At 37.3% G+C, this 21,116-nt stretch overlaps 1 protein-coding gene across 18 annotated transcripts in view; it reads left to right on the forward strand.

The window, feature by feature from the left end:
- The window catches only part of RABGAP1 (RAB GTPase activating protein 1), a 160,742-nt gene that overhangs the window by 107,948 nt on the left and 31,678 nt on the right, over nucleotides 1-21,116 (forward strand). For 17 of the 18 annotated variants that reach the window (XM_008517924.2, XM_070596371.1, XM_070596380.1 and 14 more), the window contains 2 exons: nucleotides 13,185-13,298; nucleotides 18,321-18,395. In XM_008517924.2, coding sequence (XP_008516146.1) covers nucleotides 13,185-13,298; nucleotides 18,321-18,395 — 189 coding nt within the window. Of the gene's footprint in view, nucleotides 1-4,948; nucleotides 5,084-13,184; nucleotides 13,299-18,320; nucleotides 18,396-21,116 lie in introns of all 18 variants that reach the window. The other variant, XM_070596387.1, reaches the window with a different exon arrangement.

Raw genomic sequence — 21,116 nt, forward strand, 5'->3', positions numbered from 1 at the left:
ATCGTGGTCTTGCCCAAACACAAGAACATCTGTTTCCATAGGCTTAACAGTCTTATTCTTAATCTTTTCACTTAAGCAGTTCTACAGCTTCCAAAACATAAAATTAAATTACAAATGACAGGAGTTAGATGTAATTAAGAGAGAACGATTTTACCTCAGGGAGGTTTGCAGTCCTCATTTATTTGCTTTTAAGCATAGCACCCTTAATTTTCCTTCTTTTGAGTTTTTATCCCAGGGGATTTTAAAAATGAAGTCATTAAAATCACTTCTGACAAGCTGGCTTTTTAAGAGCAAAATATAACCAAAAGATTATTATATTTCTGTAAAACATATTGTAAAGATAGAATATGATATAATGGATTTCACTGGGTTTTGGTGGTGTTTCTGTTTTATTCTGTTTTCTTAAATATTGCATGATGGCTTTTGACAAAGCATTTATAAACATTCTAGACAATTAAGAAGATCTAACTTTTTCTTTAGGGAACAAGCTACTTTGGAAATAATAATCTTCTCTGTGCTGGTTATTTCTCATGGCAGCCTTCCACTGCATTTTCTTTGTTTGGGTACTTTCTTTTTCTTCCTGCCATTCTTAGCTTTCTATTTTTCAACTTGAGTTTACAAAGGGTGTGTATTCAAAGGGTTTCCGCCAGTTCCCAGTACCGTGTTAATCCTGAGAAGTTACCCAGTGGGCCAATTCTCACAGTAGCGAATAAAAATAGTCGTCCAGAAGAATTACAGAATGTGGTACCACTGTGATTTGAACTAATGGACGACTTTCCAAACCACGATGGGGAGATGAAAACAGCACAAATAATGATCATTTTCTTGGATTTTTGTCTCCCCGGATTACTTTAGAACAGACTTAAAATTTAAGAAAGTAACAAAGCCACACCATTGGTTTCTCATATACAGTAAAAGAGTATAAGAATTGGGGCTAAGAAAAAGATCATCTAGAAATCTGTCATGTGAACAGAGCCTTTCCTCTTGATTCCTATTGAGCTTACACCCACATGTTCATTTTACTGGTTTTATTCCACAAATTCAGTCCAGCATTTTATCAAGTGCCTAATAAGTGCAACTCATTACTGGTCTGTGAACTTGGGTGGCCTCATAAACCTGAATTTCCATATCATATAGTAAGGAGGTAATGCCGTTTTTTTCTTTTAACAAATTTTATTTTTAAGAACAGTTTTAGAATTACAGAAATATTGTGGAAATAGTACAGGGTATTCCCATACACCCTTGCACTATTTCCCCTATTATTAACATCTTATATTGGTATGTACATTTGTTACAATTAATGAGCCAATATTGATACACTGTTATTAACCAAAGTCCATACTTTATTTAGATTTTCTTAGTTTTTACCTAATGTCTTTTTTCTGTTCCAGGTCCCATCCAGGATACTACATTACATTTAGTCCTCATGTCTCCTTAGACTCCTCTTGACTGTAACAATGTCTTAGACTTTCCTTGTTTTTGATGGTTTTGACAGTTTTAAGGAATACTGGTCAGGTATTTTATAGAATATCCCTCAAGTGGAATTTGTCTGATTTTTTTTTCATAAAGTTATGAGTTTTGGAGAAGAACTCATAGGTAAAGTACCATTTTCATCACCTCATATCAAGGGTATGTACTAACAGCTTGACTTATCACTGTTGATGTTGACCATCTGGCTGAGGTCATGTTTGTCAGGTTTCTCCACTAAGTTGCTCTTTTTTCCCCCCTTTCCATACTGTACTCTTCCAAGGGAAGTCACCATGCATAGTCCATCCAGGGGTAGGCTCCATCCATGGGAGCATACGTTATTTGGAATTCTTCTGCATGGAAGATTTGTCTCTTTTCCTCTGTTTGTTTATTTATTCAGTCATTTATATAAGTATAGACTCATGGATATTTATTTTATACTTTAGATTATAATCCAGTACTGCTTAATTTATTTTGTTGCTCCAATTGTTCCAGCTTTGGCCGTTGGGAACTCTTTCTTTTGGATCCTATGTCCCTTATACATGCTCCCATTGTTGTGGGTTTGTTGAAGCACTTCCTTACTTTCTGGCACTTCTAGATGTTCCAGGCTCATTATGTATACTTCTTGTCCCAGTCCTAGCATCAACCGTTTCTCTAAGAGCCCTGGTTCCTTTTATTGGTAAATGGTATTGGAAACCAAGATCCTGGCATTAGGTGTGCTCATTGCTATGTGTGTTATTGCTTCTAGACCCTCTCAACTGACAGAGCAAGGAAATATATGTATGATAGTGCCTTTTTTTATCAGTCAACTTGTGGGTTCAGCAAACAATGCATTGGAATTAGAATGGGATGGAGTCAAACTTAAATGCAGTTCTTTGCAACTTTAGGTACAATTCTTAGTTATATATAGACTAGAAAGAGGGCAGGACAAGTACGTAAATGACTATTCCAAAGCAGCAGAATAATTGCTCTCACGGTGCTACCGATGTGGTGTGCAGATTGACGCAACTCTTCTGGAGGACAAATTGGCAGTATAAGTTAAAATCCAAACCACAAGGCTTACGCTGGATATTTAGGGGAATGAAGTAGTAACCATCTCTCTCCATTAAGAATCACAGCTCTGCTTTACAGACTTGTTTATAGCAAAATAAGTAGAACAGCCTGAATATTCCAAAGTCAGAGATTTGGCATAGTAAATTATGGTATAGCCATGTGATAGGTTACTACTGTACATTAAAAATGCTAGGTTAGGATAAGTGTCAAATAACATGAGGAGATGCTTACATTTTGCAGTTAATAAAAATTAATTTTCAAAACAGTGTTCAACTCATGTTATGAAAATAGTTATGTAAAAAGTTAGGCATATGCCCACCAAACATTAGCTGCAGTTATTCCTGAGTTATGAAATTAGCTTTTTTTCTTACTTTCCCCCAGTATTATTATTAGAAGGAAGCAAAAAAGTTTTGTTAAAATAAGAAAACAAAATTTTTGTCATTGTACTGAGAAAAAAAAAGTTAGATTTTTTCCTTTTAAAATGCAATAAGGTATGTCATTAATTGTGGGCTATTTTTGAGGAACAGTGAATAGTTCCATTTGGCAGGAGTATGGGAAGGGGAAATAAAGAAGATTTGGATTTTAATGTGAGGTATTAGTTCTCAGTATTTGTTCAGTGAATAAATTTTAAAATTTCTGATATTTTAGAGTACAATTTTTAATGAAATTACTTCCAGCAATGTATGTATGTATGCCATTATATGAATATATCATAATTTATCCTTTTTTCTGTTGATAGAAGTTTGGGGTCTCTAGTTTTTGACTATTACAGAAAAAAGTTATTATGAACATTCTTTACTTGTTTTTTTTTCCTATTGAATGTATATCTTCATTTCTCCTGTGTAATACTTAGGAGTGGAATTGCTGAATCTGAGTAGATGTGTATTTAACTTTACAGGAACTGCCATATAGTTCACCAAAGTGGTTGGATCATTTTATACCTCTGTTAGCAACAGTCGAGAGTTCCAGTTGTTTCATATCCTCGCCAGCATTTGATACTGTCTTTTATTTTAGCCAGTCTAATATGTTTCAGTGTGTATGTTTGTAATTTCCGGGCTGTATATACTGTTTGTATTGCTGCTTGAAATGTAGGGGACAATATACCACTACAATTATAGAGTCATTTAAACCTTGACGACATGGCAGATACAGAAGTATACAGACTTTTGTAAAATGTAGTAAACATTTTTAACATTCATTATTAGATGAAAATAAGCATGTGTTTAAAGGGATATACATTTCAAGTTTTTGCAGTTTATTTGTGACAGAATTTCTGCAAGTAAAACATGTATGAAATCAGTCAACAGTAACGTGTCACTGTACAGTCGTATACTGTAATGTTTCGGTCAACAACAGACCGCATATATAGAAGTGATCCAATAAAATTAGTACCATATAATCTGGGTGGGTGGTGTGTAATAGATGTACAGTAGTACACAAACCACCTAGTTTTGTGTAAGTACACTCTGTGATGTTCGCACATTATGAGATCAACTAATGACACGTTTCTCAGAACGAATCCTTGAAGTTAAGTGGCTCATGAGTGTATTTAACATCATTACAAAAATCTTTTGTCATGTTGTGCATCTCAAATTACTGTGTTGTTGTATATTTAGCACAAGGCTTGGCAAACTGCGCCTGGGGGCCAAATCCAGCGTGTTTCTTGTTTTTGTAAATAAAGTTTTATTGGAATACAGAAATCCTTGTTTGTTTACATATCATCTATGGCTACTTTCACTCTACAAAGGGAGAATTGAGTAATTGTGACACAAACTGGCCTGCAAAGCCAAAAATATTTGCTATCTGGCTCTTAACAGGAAAAGTTCACAAGATGTTAATACTGCATCGTCATATGGCATTTTAGTTTTCTTTTGGATATTCAAGCTGTTTTTCTTGGGATAAATGAAGCAGCCAAAACATAAAACCAGTTGATCAAACAAACCCACTTCTTCCATAACTTTAATAATTTTCAGAATATATCAACTGACAGTAGCTTTGCCATTCCGTGTTCTTTTAAGGTTTACATCTCTGCATGATTGCTGTAAGTACATTTGTAAAAGCTTGCTCTCTGTTAAGCCATTTTACTGACTACAGTCTGGTTGAGAGGATGTATTTCGTTGACTTAGTCATTTTGGCCTTGAATACTGTTATACAATGTTCATTGTGCCAGCAAGTTCCCTATTTCAGCTACATTTATATTTAACTCCTTAGAAATGAAAAGACTATGTATTGTTGTATAAACCTTAATTTTATAAGCGCTTGGATTTGGATGTTTTGTGAAAGCTCTTTGCTGTGTACTCTTAGGAAGGAATCATCCATAATGTTACTGTGATTTATTTTCAAAGTCTTTTCACATTTACTGATGTCCTTATTCTGAGAGGAACTTAATTAAATTCATCATTGTTAGAATTTCTGGATCATTTTGTAGAGCTTGGCCTCTGGCAAGTGAAATGGATTTATTCCGAAGTTCTTCAGCATATTTCCTAAGACCAAATATTTTAACCAAGTGGTTCGCATGGAACTCCTCGACTTATCATTCTTGAAGGCTTCAAAGATTCAGCATGTGAGTTTTCAAATTCACTTTCTCTCAAGGGCATGTTACCCCTTAATTCTCTTCACATGATCAGTGGATGAGAGCAGATTGATGAGAACTGACCACTTACAGAATATTTTCAGTTTTTTGTTATTTTTTCATCCTATGTACTTTTGAATTTCCAAATCAGATATCTCTAATAACTGTGTATCCTTTTTCAAGTTATCTTCATCATCAGTCTGATATGACTGATGTAACTGGCATAAAATATTTTGAATCTTTCCGTATTCCTCTGAGTTCTTAATATAGTTTTCTAATCTTCGAGCTTATCTTGTCACAATCTGTCATTCTTAGCATGTTTCAGAACTTCCATTGTTGTTTTGTAGAATTCGTAGAGTAAATTCATCTGACATTTAAAAAATCAGAGTTCTCTTTAGAAGTAGATGTATGCTTCAAGTGGAGATATAATTCAAGAATAAAATTAACAGTTGTTTTAGAATAATTCCTTATAGTCGCATTCCAAATATAGGTTAATAGTATGTCTAGTCATCATTTCTAGAAAGTTTTGTCAGTGTGAAATTTATCTTAATCATTGTTTTAGTGCTTTAAGTCCCCCTTCTCATTTTTTTTTTTTTGAAGTTCCAAAACCTTTCAGAAAATGCTTAATGCTACTTTGGGTCATCTTCCTTCCATACTTTGAAATTATAATTCTGATCTTCCAAATCCCCATTTGACTGAATTACTCTCTTCAGAGCCTGCCAGGTAATAGCCCTCCTTATTATTACACAAGAAATAATTCTCCTTGGCAGCCGTTTTGGCTGGCTATCCCACTGAGGTTTTAATTGGCCTTTCCTTGGTAACTACCTTTTCATTTCTTCATTTGCATTTTCTTTTGTGAAGCTCAAATTTTTGTTCATTTTATCAGATTGTCTTTTTCTTTGAATTCTGTATAAATTCTGGATACAGCTATTGCAGATATATATATACTGCTTGCCTATTTCTCTTTTCAGAATTTTTTATTTAATGTAATTTAATTCATCAAAAGTTTCCATTACTTGTGCTTCATGTGTTTTGTTTTGTTTTTATTTTTTTAATTAATTTTTTTATTGTAGTAACATTAGATTATAACATTATATAACTTTCAGGTGTACATCATAATATATTTTGAATTCTGTGTAGATTACATCATGTTCACCACCCAAACACTAATTATAATCCATCACCACACACTCATGCCTAATGATCCCTTTCGCCCTCCTCCCTCCCCCCTGCCCCTCCGGTAACCACCAGTGCAATCTCTGTTGCTATATGTTTGTTTGTTGTAGTTTTTGTCTTCTACTCATGAGTGAGATCATATGGTATTTGACTTTCTCCCTCTGACTTATTTCACTTAGCATAATAGCCTCCAGGTCCGTCCATGTTGTCACAAATGGCTGGATTTCATCATTTCTTATGGCCGAGTTGTATTCCATTGTGTATATATACCACATCTTCTTTATCCTTTTGTCCCTTGATGGGCAGCTAGGTTGCTTCCAAGTCTTGGCTGTTGGGAATAATGCTGTGATAAACATAGGGGTACGTGTATCTTTATGCATTTGTGTTTTCAAGTTCTTTGGCTAAACACCCAGCAGTGGAAGAACTGGATCATATGGTAGATCTATTCTTAATTTTCTGACGAAACTTCATACTGTTTTCCATAATGGCTGCACCAGTTTGCACTCCCACCAGCAGTGTACAAGGGTTCCCTTCTCTCTACATCCTCTCCAACACTTGCTGTTTCCTGTCTTGTTAATTATAGCCATTCTGATGAGAGTGAGTGATATCTCATTGTAGTTTTGATTTGCATTTCCCTGATAGTTAATGATGTTGAACATCTTTTCATATGCCTGTTGGCCATCTGTATATCTTCTTTGGAGAAATCTCTGTTCAGATCTTTTGCCCGTTTTTTAATTGGGTTGTTAGTTTTTTTGTTGTTGAGATGTATGAGTTCTTTGTATTTTGTATATTAGCCCCTTATCTGATGTATGGTTTTGCTTGCCTATTTTTCTTTTTTTTTTTTAAAGATTTTATTTTTTCCTTTTTTCTCCCCAAAGCCCCCAGTACCTAGTTGTATATTTTTAGTTGTGGGTCCTTCTAGTTGTGGCATGTGGGATGCCGCCTCAACGTTGCCTGATGAGTGGTGCCATGTTTGCGCCCCTGGGCTGCCGAAGTGGAGCACCGGAACTTAACCACTCAGCCGCAGGGCTAGCCCCGCTTGCCTATTTCTTAATGGTGTATTTTTTTTTTTTTATTAATGTTATGATAGATTACAACCTTGTGAGATTTCAGTTGTACATTTTTGTTAGTCATGTTGTGGGTACACCACTTCCCCCTTTGTGCCCTCCCCCCACCCCCCCTTTTCCCTGGTAACCACCGATCAGATCTCCTTATCAATATACTAACTTCCACCTATGAGTGGAGTCATATAGAGTTCGTCTTTCTCTGACTGGCTTATTTCGCTTAACATAATACCCTCGAGGTCCATCCACGTTGCTGTGAATGGGCCAATTTCGTCTTTTTTTATGGCTGAGTAGTATTCCATTGTGTATATATACCACATCTTCTTTATCCAATCATCAGTTTCTGGGCATGTAGGTTGGTTCCACATCTTGGCTATTGTAAATAATGCTGCGATGAACATAGGGGTGCAACGGACTCTTGAGATTTCTGATATCAGGTTCTTAGGATAGATACCCAGTAATGGGATGGCTGGGTCATAGGGTATTTCTATTTTTAACTTTTTGAGAAATCTCCATACTGTTTTCCATAGTGGCTGTACCAGTTTGCATTCCCACCAACAGTGTATGAGGGTTCCTTTTTCTCCACAACCTCTCCAACATTTGTCGCTCTTGGTTTTGGATGTTTTTGCCAATCTAACGGGTGTAAGGTGATATCTTAGTGTAGTTTTGATTTGCATTTCCCTGATGATTAGCGATGATGAACATCTTTTCACGTGTCTCTTGGCCATATTCATATCTTCTTTTGAGAAATGTCTGTTCATGTCCTCTGCCCATTTTTTGATCGGGTTGTTTGTTTTTTTGTTGTTAAGCAGTGTGAGTTCTTTGTATATTATGGAGATTAACCCTTTGTCGGATAAGTGGCTTGTAAATATTTTTTCCCAATTAGTGAGCTGTTTTTTTGTTTCAATCCTGTTTTCCCTTGCCTTGAAGAAGCTCTTTAGTCTGATGAAGTCCCATTTGTTTATTCTTTCTATTGTTTCCCTCAACTGAGGAGTTATAGTGTCCGAAAAGATTCTTTTGAAACTGATGTCAAAGAGTGTACTGCCTATATTCTCTTCCAGAAGACTTATTGTTTCAGGCCTAATCTTTAGGTCTTTGATCCATTTTGAGTTTATTTTGGTGTGTGGTGAAAAAGAATGGTCAATTTTTATTCTTTTGCATGTGGCTGTCCAGTTTTCCCAGCACCATTTGTTGAAGAGACTTTCTTTTCTCCATTGTAGGCCCTCTGCTCCTTTGTCGAAGATTAGCTGTCCATAGATGGGTGGTTTTATCTCTGGGCTTTCAATTCTGTTCCATTGATCTGTGGACCTGTTTTTGTACCAGTACCATGCTGTTTTGATCACTGTAGCTTTGTAGTATGTTTTGAAATCGGGGATTGTGATTCTGCCGGCTTTGTTTTTCTTGCTCAGGATTGCTTTAGCAATTCGCGGTCTTTTGTTGCCCCATATGAATTTTAGGATTGTTTGTTCAATATCTGTGAAGAATGTTCTTGGGATTCTGATTGGGATAGCATTGAATCTGTAGATTGCTTTAGGTAGTATGGACATTTTAACTATGTTTATTCTTCCAGTCCATGTGCAAGGAATGTCTTTCCATCTCTTTATGTCATCGTCAATTTCTTTCAAGAAAGTCTTGTAGTTTTCATTGTATAGATCCTTCACTTCCTTGGTTAAGTTTATCCCAAGGTTTTTTATTCTTTTCGTTGCGATTGTGAATGGGATTGAGTTCTTTTAATGGCGTATTTTATAAGCAAAAATTTTAATGAAGTCTATTTTATCTTTTTTTTCTCTTGGTGATGCTAGGGGTGAGAGAAGTTTTTATCATGCTGCAGTTTCAAAATTGAACCTGAGACTGTTTATGACCATTATTGGTTGTTTCAACTATTCATAAAATAGAGATTTATTAACAATGAAGATTTCTTAATACCTTAGCAAATAATGTACGCCTGTGGTTCTCTCTGTGTGTTGCTATTTCACATTCTGTATGTTCATTAAAATTAAAACCGAGTTCAGAATTCACATATCCTAGGATGAAAAAAAATCTTTAGCTCACTATAATACAGCATATGTTCCTGACATAGACCCCTTTCCTTGTCATTTCTCTTGATAATTGCAGAATGGTTTGATTTATTTTGCATTTTGAATTAAAAGACTCAAAATCTTTATTCTATTTCTTATGACAATTATTTTTTCTTCCCTGCACTTTATAGACAAGAAGTTATTAATGAGTCAATCTAATGATTGGCCCCTAGAATCATTCTTGTTCTTTTTCAGATATTCAGTTGGAATCTCTTTTAAATTGTTCAATTAATAAGATTCTTTCCTGATTTAGTTTTCTGCCTCATCATGTGGGTCTTGAATTAAACATTAGCATTAGAGATCCTGGTTTGGGTAGGGCTGTTGACCTCATGAGCATTGCCATCACTCAGTCCTAAAGATGTGAGGTATATTTATTAAGCACCGACTGTGCCATGCATTATGCTAGGCTATGTGGAAGTTACAAAACTAAATCACAGTGTCTGCCCCTACATGAAGAGTTTTATAAGGAATATAAGATGTACAAAAATAAAAATAATATATATTCTAGGTAGCATATGTGTATGGTGTTCTGTGTATCGGTGTGTGTGTGTGTGAACGTGTGCATGTGTGTGTTCAGAGGGCAGCCCCAGCTCTCAGCAGTGCTGAAGACTTTGCTTCCTTTCACTGTTATGAAGTGTTTTCTGTATACGTGTCAGACACTGCTAGAAGCTCTTTATATATTTATGTATACATTTAGTGTCACCCTCACTACAACTTTATAAGATAGATGATATTAGCCAGAGAAGATAAGAAACTGACCAAAAGTTGTTTAGCTAGTAACTAGAGACTGAGCCAGCTTTTAAATGCAGATATGTCTGACTTTAAGCTATGTCCCTGGTTTTAAGGCCTTGAAGGAAATATAGATTTGCATCATTTTTATCATTTATCTATATACACCTGAAGTAGTTCTGTGAACAGTTAATCTAAAGGGCTTGGATCATCCTGGGTCTCTTTCTCATTTGTTTGAATTATAAGTCTCAATTAGTTCAAAATTTAAAATATGAATAAATAAAATGACCTTTATTCAGGTGTAATTTATATACAATAAAATTCACCAAATTAAGTGAATGATTCAATATGTTTTAACTAGCACCACAGATGTGATGGGTAATGTTTTCCATCACTTCCAAAAGTCCTCTCCCGTCTCTTAAGAGTCAGTCTTCTTTTTGTGTTGTTGCTGTTGAAGATTAGCCCTGAGCTAACATGCGCTGCCAATCCTCCTCTTTTTGCTGAAGAAGCTTGGCCCTGAGCTAACATCCATGCCCATCTTCCTCTGCTTTATATGTGGGACGCCTGCCATGGCATGGCTTGACAAGCGGTGCGTATGTCCACACCTGGGATCCGCACCGGCAAACCCTGGGCTGCAGAACAGAACTTGTGAACTTAACCGCTGCACCACCAGGCCGCCCCCCACAGCATGGCTTGAAAAGCAGTGCATATGTCTTTGCCCTGGATGCAAACCAGTGAACCCTGGGCTGCTGAAGCAGAGCACACAAACTTAACCACTATGCTTAACCACTATGCCACCAGGCTGGGCCCTAGAATCAGTCTTCTTCTTTTAACCCTGTCCTCTTCCAAGCACTGAGCTGCTTTCTTTAACTTGCAGCTTTGCCTGTTCTCAAATTTCATATGCATGGAATTATAGAAAATGTCTTTTGTGCCTGGCTTCTTTTACTTAGTATAGTTCTTTTGAGATCGATCGATGTTGCATGCGTCAGTAGTTTTTTCCTTTTCTTTTTTTTTTGCCGAGTAGCTCACTTTGTGGACATACCACAATTTATTTATCCATTTATCCATTGGAGCACATTTCTCTTGTTTCCAGTTTGGGGTATTATATATAAAGCTGTGAACATTTGAGTTCTGGTCTTTGCATGTATTCGTATTTTTGTTTCTCTTGGATAAATACCTAGGAGTAGAATTGCTGTATGTGTATGTTTAACTTTTTAAGAAACTTCAGAACTGTTTCCAAAGTATTTGTACCATTCTGAATTCCACCAGTGATGTATGGGAGTTCCAGTTATTTCACACCCTCTGCCAACACTTGGTATCTTGGGCCTTTTTAATTTTAGCATTTAGTGGGTGTGTAGTGGAATCTCATCGTGGTTTGAATTTATATTTCTCTGATGAGTAATGATGTTGAAATTTTTTCATGTGTTTATTTGCCACCTACATATCTTCTTTTGTGAAGTATCTATTCAGTCTTTTACCACCATCCCCCCCTTTTTTAAATCCGTTGTTTGTCTCCTTATTTGTTTTAAGTCACATATTCTGGATACAACTCTATTATCAGATAGATTTTATAGGTATTTCATCCCGGTCATAGCTTACGTTTTCATGTTTTTAACAGTGGCTTTTGAACAATAAATTTTTTAAAATTTTGCTGGCCTAGTTTATCCTTTTTTCTCTCTGCTTCGTGACTCATAGGACCCCTCTAGATAGCTCTGCAGCTCTCTTTCTGTGCAGCTTTTCCTCTCCAGTGCCCTGACCCGCAAATTCTAGCTCTCTTGCCCTCCTCCACTTCTCTCTCCACCTCAGGGAGACGTTGCCCTTCCCCAGCTCTGTTTCAGTTCCCTCGCCACGTGCTGCAGCCTGGAAGTGGCCACCAGGCAATAACTGCTGTAGTCTTGGGTCTCACCTTGGGTTTTGTCCTTTTGGCAGGGATCACCATGATTCTGAGCTGCCTTAACTAGTTAATAATGTGTTAAAAATTAGTAGTAATATATGCCAGTAAAGCTCTTGGAAAGCAGTTTGGCCTTAGCTCTGAAGGTTTAAATACTGGTTAAGAAAGAGTGTATGCTTTAAAGTTAGTTCAGCTCCCTACACTGTGAGATATTTATGGCCCTGGGAGCTTGATTACCTGAAAGGCTAGAGAAATTACTGGACAGGAGAAGAATATCCCTTTCATTTTTCATTTTGAAAGAGGAGTGTCAGGCTCTTGGATGGTGTGCTGAATATGATGTAGTCTCACCAAGGAGAATCAAGACGGTTTTAGCTGTGAAGACAGCGCATTGTTAAAATAGAGAGTCATGTTTCTGTGCTCCAGTTCTTTAGCACGCGAGCAAATGAAATTTTACAAGGGGAAGATATTAGAACTTGCTGGATGCTTAGTACGTTTTATGAAGGATTGCTGACATTATTGACATATGTTCAGTTTTAGTTAGCTCATTATAGAAGAGGAAACAGTTTTTCTCCATTGGCAAAGCAAAGGCTATTTTCCCAGAGCCTGTTTGAATCCCTTGGTATTTAGTGAACTAGTTTCGTATTGAGTAGGCTGCTGTGTGCATTTTTATGCCATTTGCCCCTAGGATATGTCCCAATTAAAGGACTTTTCTTTTCCATATGAGAACCTGGCATATGAGCTTCATAGCAAAGGATCAATTAAAGCAGCAATTTTTATACTCAGTTTTTCTAACGGGAGCACTTTACCTTCTTCTTTTGAGATTAGGTTATTTTCCTATGGGAAATCCATTTTGAATAGCACATTTTCCCTGTTCCAATAGAAAGGTCACCAGCTGTACTTCACTGCGTCAGGGATGGAGTATTCATGAGGTGTAATAGGTTGCTTTCTTCCATCTTTTTTTTCCCCTTAATATTTGGTTTTGCTTTTGCTTGAGTGGTTGGTCCCTGAAGATGGAGTAACTCTGGTCATGCATATGTGTATGTATGTCCCTGAAGCATTTTAAAACATGCAAATAAGAAGACCTTATTGTATAAACTTTAAAAAGTACATACATGATTGACTGCTAAACCTTCTCTTTCCTTATGTTTCCACAGGAGTCTCCCCAGGACAGTGCTATCACCCGGGATATTAACCGGACATTCCCAGCGCATGACTACTTTAAGGATACAGGAGGAGATGGACAAGATTCCTTATATAAAATATGCAAGGTATTTCATGTCAAAGACTCAGGTTTGAATGGTCATTCTGGTTCTTTGAAATTATGCAAAAGATACCTCTAAAGTGTAATTTGTATTTGATATTCCAGAAGGTAAAGACTGTAAAATCAAAGGTTACAGCACAATTTTAGACTCATAATGAACAGGAAATACTTAGAAATATATGGTAGAGTTTTTTTTACTCTTTTTTTTCCCCCTGAGGAAGATTTGCCCTGAGCTAACATCTGTTGCCAACCCTCCTCTTTTTTATTGAGGAAGATTAGCCCTGAGCCAACATCTGTGCCAGTCTTCCTTCACTTTATATGCAGGTTGCCACCACAGCATGGCTGACAGTGGTGCAAGTCCACACCCGGGATTGGAACGTGCGAACCCAGGGCCCTGAAGCAGAGTGTGCAGAGCTCGACCACTATGCTATGGGCTGGCCCCGTTTCTTTCACTCTAATCAAGACTTTCAGATGACAGTCTTCTGGCTCCACATTTAAACTTTCAAAAGTTGATTTTGTTGAGCCCTCCCTGATGGCCTAGTGGTTAAAGTTCAGTGCACTCTGCTTCAGCAACCTGGGTTCACTTCCCAGGCATGGAACCACACTACTCGTCTGTCAGTAGCCATGCTGTGGCAGCAGCTCACGGAGAAGAACTAGAAAAATTTACAACTATACACAACTACGTACTGGGCCTTTGCCAGGGATAAAGGAAGAAAAAGGAGGAAGGTTGGCAACAGATGTTAGCTTAGGGTGAATCTTCCCTTGCAAAAGAAAAAAAAATTGGTTTTATGTTAAGAGCTCTGAGTCCTATAACACTACAAACTTCTTTTCAATATTCACATTATAAGTGATGAACTTGGCACCTAGGACACATCCAACAGTGGGAAGTGCTAATGCCCATCCCAGTGGACTTTTAGTGCTACAGCATAGTAAATGGTGGGAAATACTGATGTCTGTCAATAGGTCTATACCTGAAAGCTATAAAGGAAATGATAGCCTTTTCAATTTCAGTAATCCATATTCCAGTAGATTTTGGTATTTCAGAGCCATGGGGCTAAAAGGAGAATTTGGGACCAGAATTCTTCAACCTTCTTCTCTTCTCAGAATTAGTCTTTAATCTTTTCCCCAAAAAACAAATCAAGAACCTATTTAGCATCTACTATATGAGAGTAGAGGCAAGGCACAAGACATATTCTTAAGGAACTTACATATTATGATTGAGAAGGCAAAACTAACAACTAGTTTTAGGACAGACCAGCAATATAGGACAGGTTCTCCAATGATAAACTAGATGCTTAAAACTATGAGAGCAGTTAGAATTTATAGAAATGTTTCTTGGGTTTAATTTTAATTTCCTCAGAGGACACACAAAGTCATGGTCTTCTTCTCTGGTCATCCTTTTTTTAGCCCCATCTCAGTTGTGCGCCCCAGTTAAGCAGCCAATTCAGCTATCCCTCACCCTACTGCAGAATTTCCCAGAAAGAAACCTGGGGCTCACTGCTTCTGATCCCTTCCTCCTGACCCCCCTGCACTCTAGTTTCTCTCCCATGATGCTCTTCCTTACAGCTCTCTCTGCTCTTGACTTCTCACCCTCCTGCACGTACTCTCACTTGTGTCTCAACTTCACTGAGTGCCTCGTCATTTCCTCTCTCTCCACCTGCCCCTAAAACAGTGGCCTTCCCCTAGGTGCTAATTCAGTTGTTCTGTAGCTCAACACTGTCTCTTGTGGGCGACCTTTTCCACCCCCAAAACTTCAGCTGTCACCACTGCACAGATGTCCCCAAATCGACATTACCTCAAAGCCCAAATTTCCAGCTGCCAGTGGTCTCCATGTAAAAGTCTGTCAAGTACATCAAACAAAACAGGTCTAAAAATAGAATTCATTTAAAAACACATTTTATGGGCCAGCCCTGGTGGCCTACTGGTTAAGTTCAGTGCACTCTGCTTCAGCGGCCCAGCTTCAGTTCCTGGGCCTGGACCTATTCTGCTCTATTAGCAGCCGTGCTGTGCTGGGACCCCACATATTTGTAAATAGAGGACGATTGGCACAGATTGTAGCTTAGGGCATATCTTCCTCAGGAAAAAAAAAAAGAAAGAAAGAAAGAAAGAAAATTTTCAAACGTACATAAAAGTCAAATAGTATAATGAATTTGTATATATCCCTCACCCAGATTTAATGTTTATCAACATATTGCCACAACTGTTTCATCTTTCCCTTTTTACATTTTTCCTGAAGTACTTTAAAGCAAATCTCAGACATCATGATCCTGAATTCTCCACTATACATCTCTAAAAAATAAGATTATTATCCATCTATAGCATCTATCATTGTCCATCAATACCATTCATTCTATGTCTGAATCTCCATATTCAGATCTCCCTAAATGTCTTTATACATTTAGTTGGAATCAGGATTCAACAATATCCATATTATGTTTAGTTGTTATATCTCTTTTAATTAAAAACAGTCCTCCTTTTTCCCCCAATACTGTTGTCTTGCTGAAGATACAGTCATTTCTCTGTTAGCTTTCAGTTCCTTCCTTTGGCCACATTGAGTTTGATATGATTGAGGTATCTTATAGCCATACTACCCTCTCTAATCACTGCCGTGGTAAAGACCTCTGTCTTGCGTTGCTGGCACTTTTGCAAAAGCTGCCTTCCATCAGTCTCCCTGCCTTTGGTTTCTGGCTTATTTATTATTTTCTCCATATTGACCCCCAAACTGGATCATTTCAGTGGCCTCCACTGAAACCTTTAGTGCTTCCCTATAGCCACAGAATGAAATCAAAATTCCTTAGTTCTTTTCCTGGTCCTAGATTCCTTAGCTTAGCATATAAGGCATTTTGTAGTATATCCTGGCTTATTCCCTAAATATTTTATACTTCAGCCACATTGAAATTCTTACTGTACACTGGTTGATGTACTTGTCAGACCTCTCAACTGAGCTGTGAAGTCCTCAAGGGCAGGAATCATTTTCTATGTATGTTAGCAATGTAGCACTTGGCACATCGTAGGTGCTCATCCAAAGTTGGTAAACTAATGAAATGCCTTTTTTTCTCCCTGCTCATTATAGCCCGAATAGGCCTTGTGTTCCAAACATTCCCCAGATATATCTCGTACTTTTCAAGTCTTAATGCATTCCTCACGCTTTTCCATGAGCCTGAAGAATATGCTCCCCTCCATTCTCTACCTATACAAATTCAGTACATTTTCTTCCTAGTATATAATTGATTAAGCCATGTGCTGAGCACTTTACATAAGAGGACTATATGATATCAATACTATGATCATTCTCTTCTTACAGATAAGGAATGTAAATAACAGGCCTAAGATCCAGACCTAGACATAGCAATTGAGGGATTTCAGCCCAACTCTGACTAACTGAAGCCTCTGTTCTTTCTTGAATAATCAACTGTTGATTGACACCTTCACAGACATTTTCATACTGTATTCCACAGCGCTGTGTTGGTATATATTACTAAGAGTTTTTAACACAATCTTAACAGCATTAGTATTAACATGTTACTTTTTACTAATTTGGTAACTGCAAAGTGATGCCTCATTGCGTTACAGTCATGCACTATGTGCCAATGTTTTGGCCGACGATGCATCACATCTACAGCAGTGGTCCCGTAAGATTAGTACCTTATAGCTTAGGTGTGTAGTAGGCTCTATACAATCTAGGTTTGTGTGAGTACACTCTACGATGTTTGCACAAGGACGAAATCGCCTAACAATGTATTTCTCAGAACATATCCCCATCATTAAGCAACGCATGACTGTATAAAAAGATCATTTCTAAAGCCCTCTGCATACCTTTGAGGAAGTATGTGTGTTTCTCATTCTGTAGTCCTCTCATCAGATAAGCTTTGATGAAATGGGGGACATAATGAGATTATATTTGAATTCTACCTGAATTTATGAAAGCATGATTATGGTATGTATATACATATTTAAAAGTTATAGTTTCACCAAAAGCTAGTGATAAAATCCGTGTATATATTAACTTCTCATCTAATAAGCATTGGCATGACATTTTGCAAAGTGATCTGAATTCTAAACATACCCAATTCTAAATTGCTTTCTTAGGACACAGAGGCACCTTGGCACAGAAAATAAGTGAAGAATAAAGGGAGTTTCATTAGAAAAAAATTTGTCAAATCTGACCATCTTGAATCTTTAGATATCCCCCTTTCTCCCACAGCTTACATGAAAACTATAGATATTAATCATAAAAACAAGACTCTGAAAAACAATTAAAGAACTAAAGAGTAAAACCACAAGGAATGTTGGATGTCAATATTCTGTTAAAGATAATGCTCAGAGGAGATGGGTAGTAATCGTCTGCCGCCAAGAAAAATATAAAATAAGAATTCCAGAGGAACCCACAAATGGTTTCAGAGAAATCCCTCTTATCTGAAAAGTTATTACTGGCATTGTGGAAAGAATTATATTTTGGTTTCTTTGCCAAAAGACTTTTTCCCAGAAAGAAAAATGAATAACATTAACAGTGTTTAGTGAGTGCCTGCTATGTGTGAGGTGCTGGCTAGGTTAAATAAGACATCACCGCAGCCCCTAAGAAGCTAACAATCCAGCAGAGAAGATGGACACTTAAAATGCAGTGTGGTAAATACTGTAATAACCGTACATGTATAGCAAGTACCATAGAAGTGCAGAGAAGAGAGGGAATTCTGGGGGAATGGAATATGTTTGTAGCCTGAAGGAAGAGCACATTTTTCAGACAAAAAAAAAAAAAAAAACATGAGCAGGGACAGAGATAAGACAACCTTTTTTTAGTGTTGAAGTGGTTTCTGCTTAACCTTCCCCACTCCTTGGCTAAAGGAAGTGGTGTGGTGACGGTTCTATTTATGGTGAAGAAAAAGTTGGGACTGGGGAGAAATGTTTGCATCATTCTTTGACCATCAAAATGCCACAGTGGAGTGTGGGTAGCATCTTTGAGGTTCCTCTCTTCAAGAAACTATGGCCAAGTGACTACATTCATTTACACCTCCTGTGCTTTTTTTTCCAGGCTTATTCTGTGTATGATGAAGAGATTGGCTATTGCCAGGGCCAGTCATTTCTCGCTGCCGTTCTGCTTCTCCATGTGAGTAATTAGGTCTCTGTTATGACTTAGACATGGCCTCCTTCAGCTTATACAGGCCTTAGACTTGAGCATGATTTTATATTGGCTTTGGCCAGACTCTAGGACATAACTTTTAACTCCTATATCTGGAAACCTTATCCTTAATTTAATGTCATCATGGAAGGAAAACATGGTGAGGATAAATGACAGTGTTGAAAACTAGTACAAGGGTACACTTCATTTTTATTACTAGGATGATTGGATAGACTTCAGTCTTGGTTGGACCCTTGGGGACATTTTATCTTCTCTAAAGTAGCCACTGTCATTAGTATTTGTTTTGGGATTTATGTATTGTGGTGGGAGGGAGGCAGAGAAATTGGCTTGCTTTAGTGCCATTTTATTCATTCATTCATTCAGCAAAGACCTTTACCCTCCAACTTATTGATACTCTTTCAGATCCACAGCAAAACTGAAAAAGTCTTAAGGTGAACATCTGTATACTCCGCCTCATTTACCAATTAATATTTTCTTCACACTGCTTTCTCTGTCTCTCTCTGCTCTCTCTCTCTCTCTGTTCCTCTTTTTTACGCATTCATTTTATTTTTTTCTAGAAAAAGCTTTTGAAATTATTTTTGGAAAGTAAGTAGCAAACATCAAGATTCTTGACTCCTAAATACTTGAACATGTATCTCCTAAGGACATAACCATAAGACCACAATCACATCCAAGAAATTCCACACTGATTCAGTAACACACAGTCCACATTCAATTTTCTCCAATTGTTTGCTCAGTAAAGTCCCGTATAGCTTTTTTTTTCCTTAACCAAGATCAATGAAGATTCAATCATTGCGTTTGGTTGTCACTTCTCTTTATTCTTTTTACTAAACTACCCCCTTACCTCTTTTGTGTGTTTCATGCCATTGACAATTTTGAAAAATTTAGGCAAATTGTCTTGTAAAACATCCCACATTCTTGATTTGTCTGGTCATTTCCTCATGATTCAAGTTAAAATGCTTGGCAAAAATTCCGCACAGGTGATGTTTAGCAGAAAGTTTTGAGCACCTGTTATGTTCTGTACTGTGCTCGAGATCAGGAGTGAATAAGATAGGCATGGTCCCAATCCTCGTGGAGACAGAGCTGGTGAAGCTGACTAGCTTTAAGCAAAAATCACACAGGTATATCATTCTTAATTTCAATGGCACTATGAAAGTATTGTAAAAAGTTTGATGCAAGATTAAAACAAGGGAGCCTTATTTAGATTACAGGCTTCTCTGGGGAAGTAACCTTTAAGGTGAACGCTGAAAAATGAGAAGAGGTACCCATTATCTTTCGTCCTTTTTGTTATCATTTAACTTTTTTTTAACATTGTTATAAAAATAAACTATTTTGAAAGCAAGAGAGTGGAGAGTAGAGTATTCCAGAAAAGAGAAGAACACGGTATGTATAGAAGCACTGAAATGAGGAAAACTTGGCATATGCAAGGAAGTGAAAGAAGGGCAGTGTGGCTGGAGCATGATGAGTGATGGAGAGTATGGGAGGGAGCTGGAGAGGTTAACAAGACCAACGTAGGGAGTGCCATGGGGGCAGGACAAAAAGTCTGCATTTTGTTTCTCTATGCAAGGGGAAGCTTTTGAAGAGTTTTAAGCAATTTTTGTATAGGTTGTAATAAAAGGAAAACAAAAACCACTTTGTATCTTCTAACTGTGAACCTAGCTTGTTGGTATCGGTGGGCATGTAAAAATATGATAAAGCTATAACATTAATAAAGACGTCAAGTTTTTTCCCCAGCTTTATTGAGATATAATTGACACATAAAAATTGTATATATATAAGGTGCATAACGTGGTGATTTGATATACATATACTTTGTGAAATGATTTGCCAAAATCAAGCTAGTTAACGTATTTGTCAAGAGGTCAGGTTTTTCAGTTTTGTTTGGTTTGGTTTTTTAATCAGACTTTCTATCTCAGAGTCTCACAAGCCTGTGTGGTTTGTCTTTGTTCTCAACTCCACTATGAGGGCATTTATCCCCATTAAGTATCGCAACCCCTTTAAAATGGGTTTCCCAATCAAAGCCACAATGTCTTGACTTGAACTCTATGCTGCTTGCCCTGGTGTTGACATAAACGTTTGGTTCATAGTGAGGCCAGATGTGCTGCCTAATATCAGAAATGCCAGTCTGGGTCAGACCAAGTTTCCTGTAGTGTATGGAAGAGTAAAATCGCCTTGCATGACAAAGACCTCAAAGGTCTGGTCCTTTGCCCCAAATACTGTTTCATTTCCAATAATAATTTGCTATGCTATTCTCACTTATTACTTAGTCTGATTTGCTCTCTAGCTCTGCTTTATTCCCATGATTTCTGTGTTCAGCCCACCTCCATCATCTTCCACAGAGGCTCGCCCACATTATTGACATTTTGAAGGCTTCCTACAGTCACACCAAGCCTTAAATAACATTTCCAGTGATTTTTTTCTATTTTGAAAACTAGACGTTTGCCAGGCTCTCAGGGAAATATTTTTCCATAAAGCTGTAGAAGATGTAGATATTATTATAAATGAGAAACATCTGTAAATAGAAGTGAAGTAGGATTTTTGCAGTATTTTAAGTATTATTGTGTTACTGTAGTACCTTAAGCATTGCTGTAAGCCTTAGAATATGTAAGCTTCTTCTGTAACTAACCATGTTTTTAACAACGCTGAGGAAGAAAAACATTTTTAGGTGAAATAGCAGCTCAGGAGGTA

The sequence above is a fragment of the Equus przewalskii genome, chromosome 26 (assembly GCF_037783145.1).
Source record: "Equus przewalskii isolate Varuska chromosome 26, EquPr2, whole genome shotgun sequence".
Classification (NCBI taxonomy): Eukaryota; Metazoa; Chordata; class Mammalia; order Perissodactyla; family Equidae; genus Equus; species Equus przewalskii.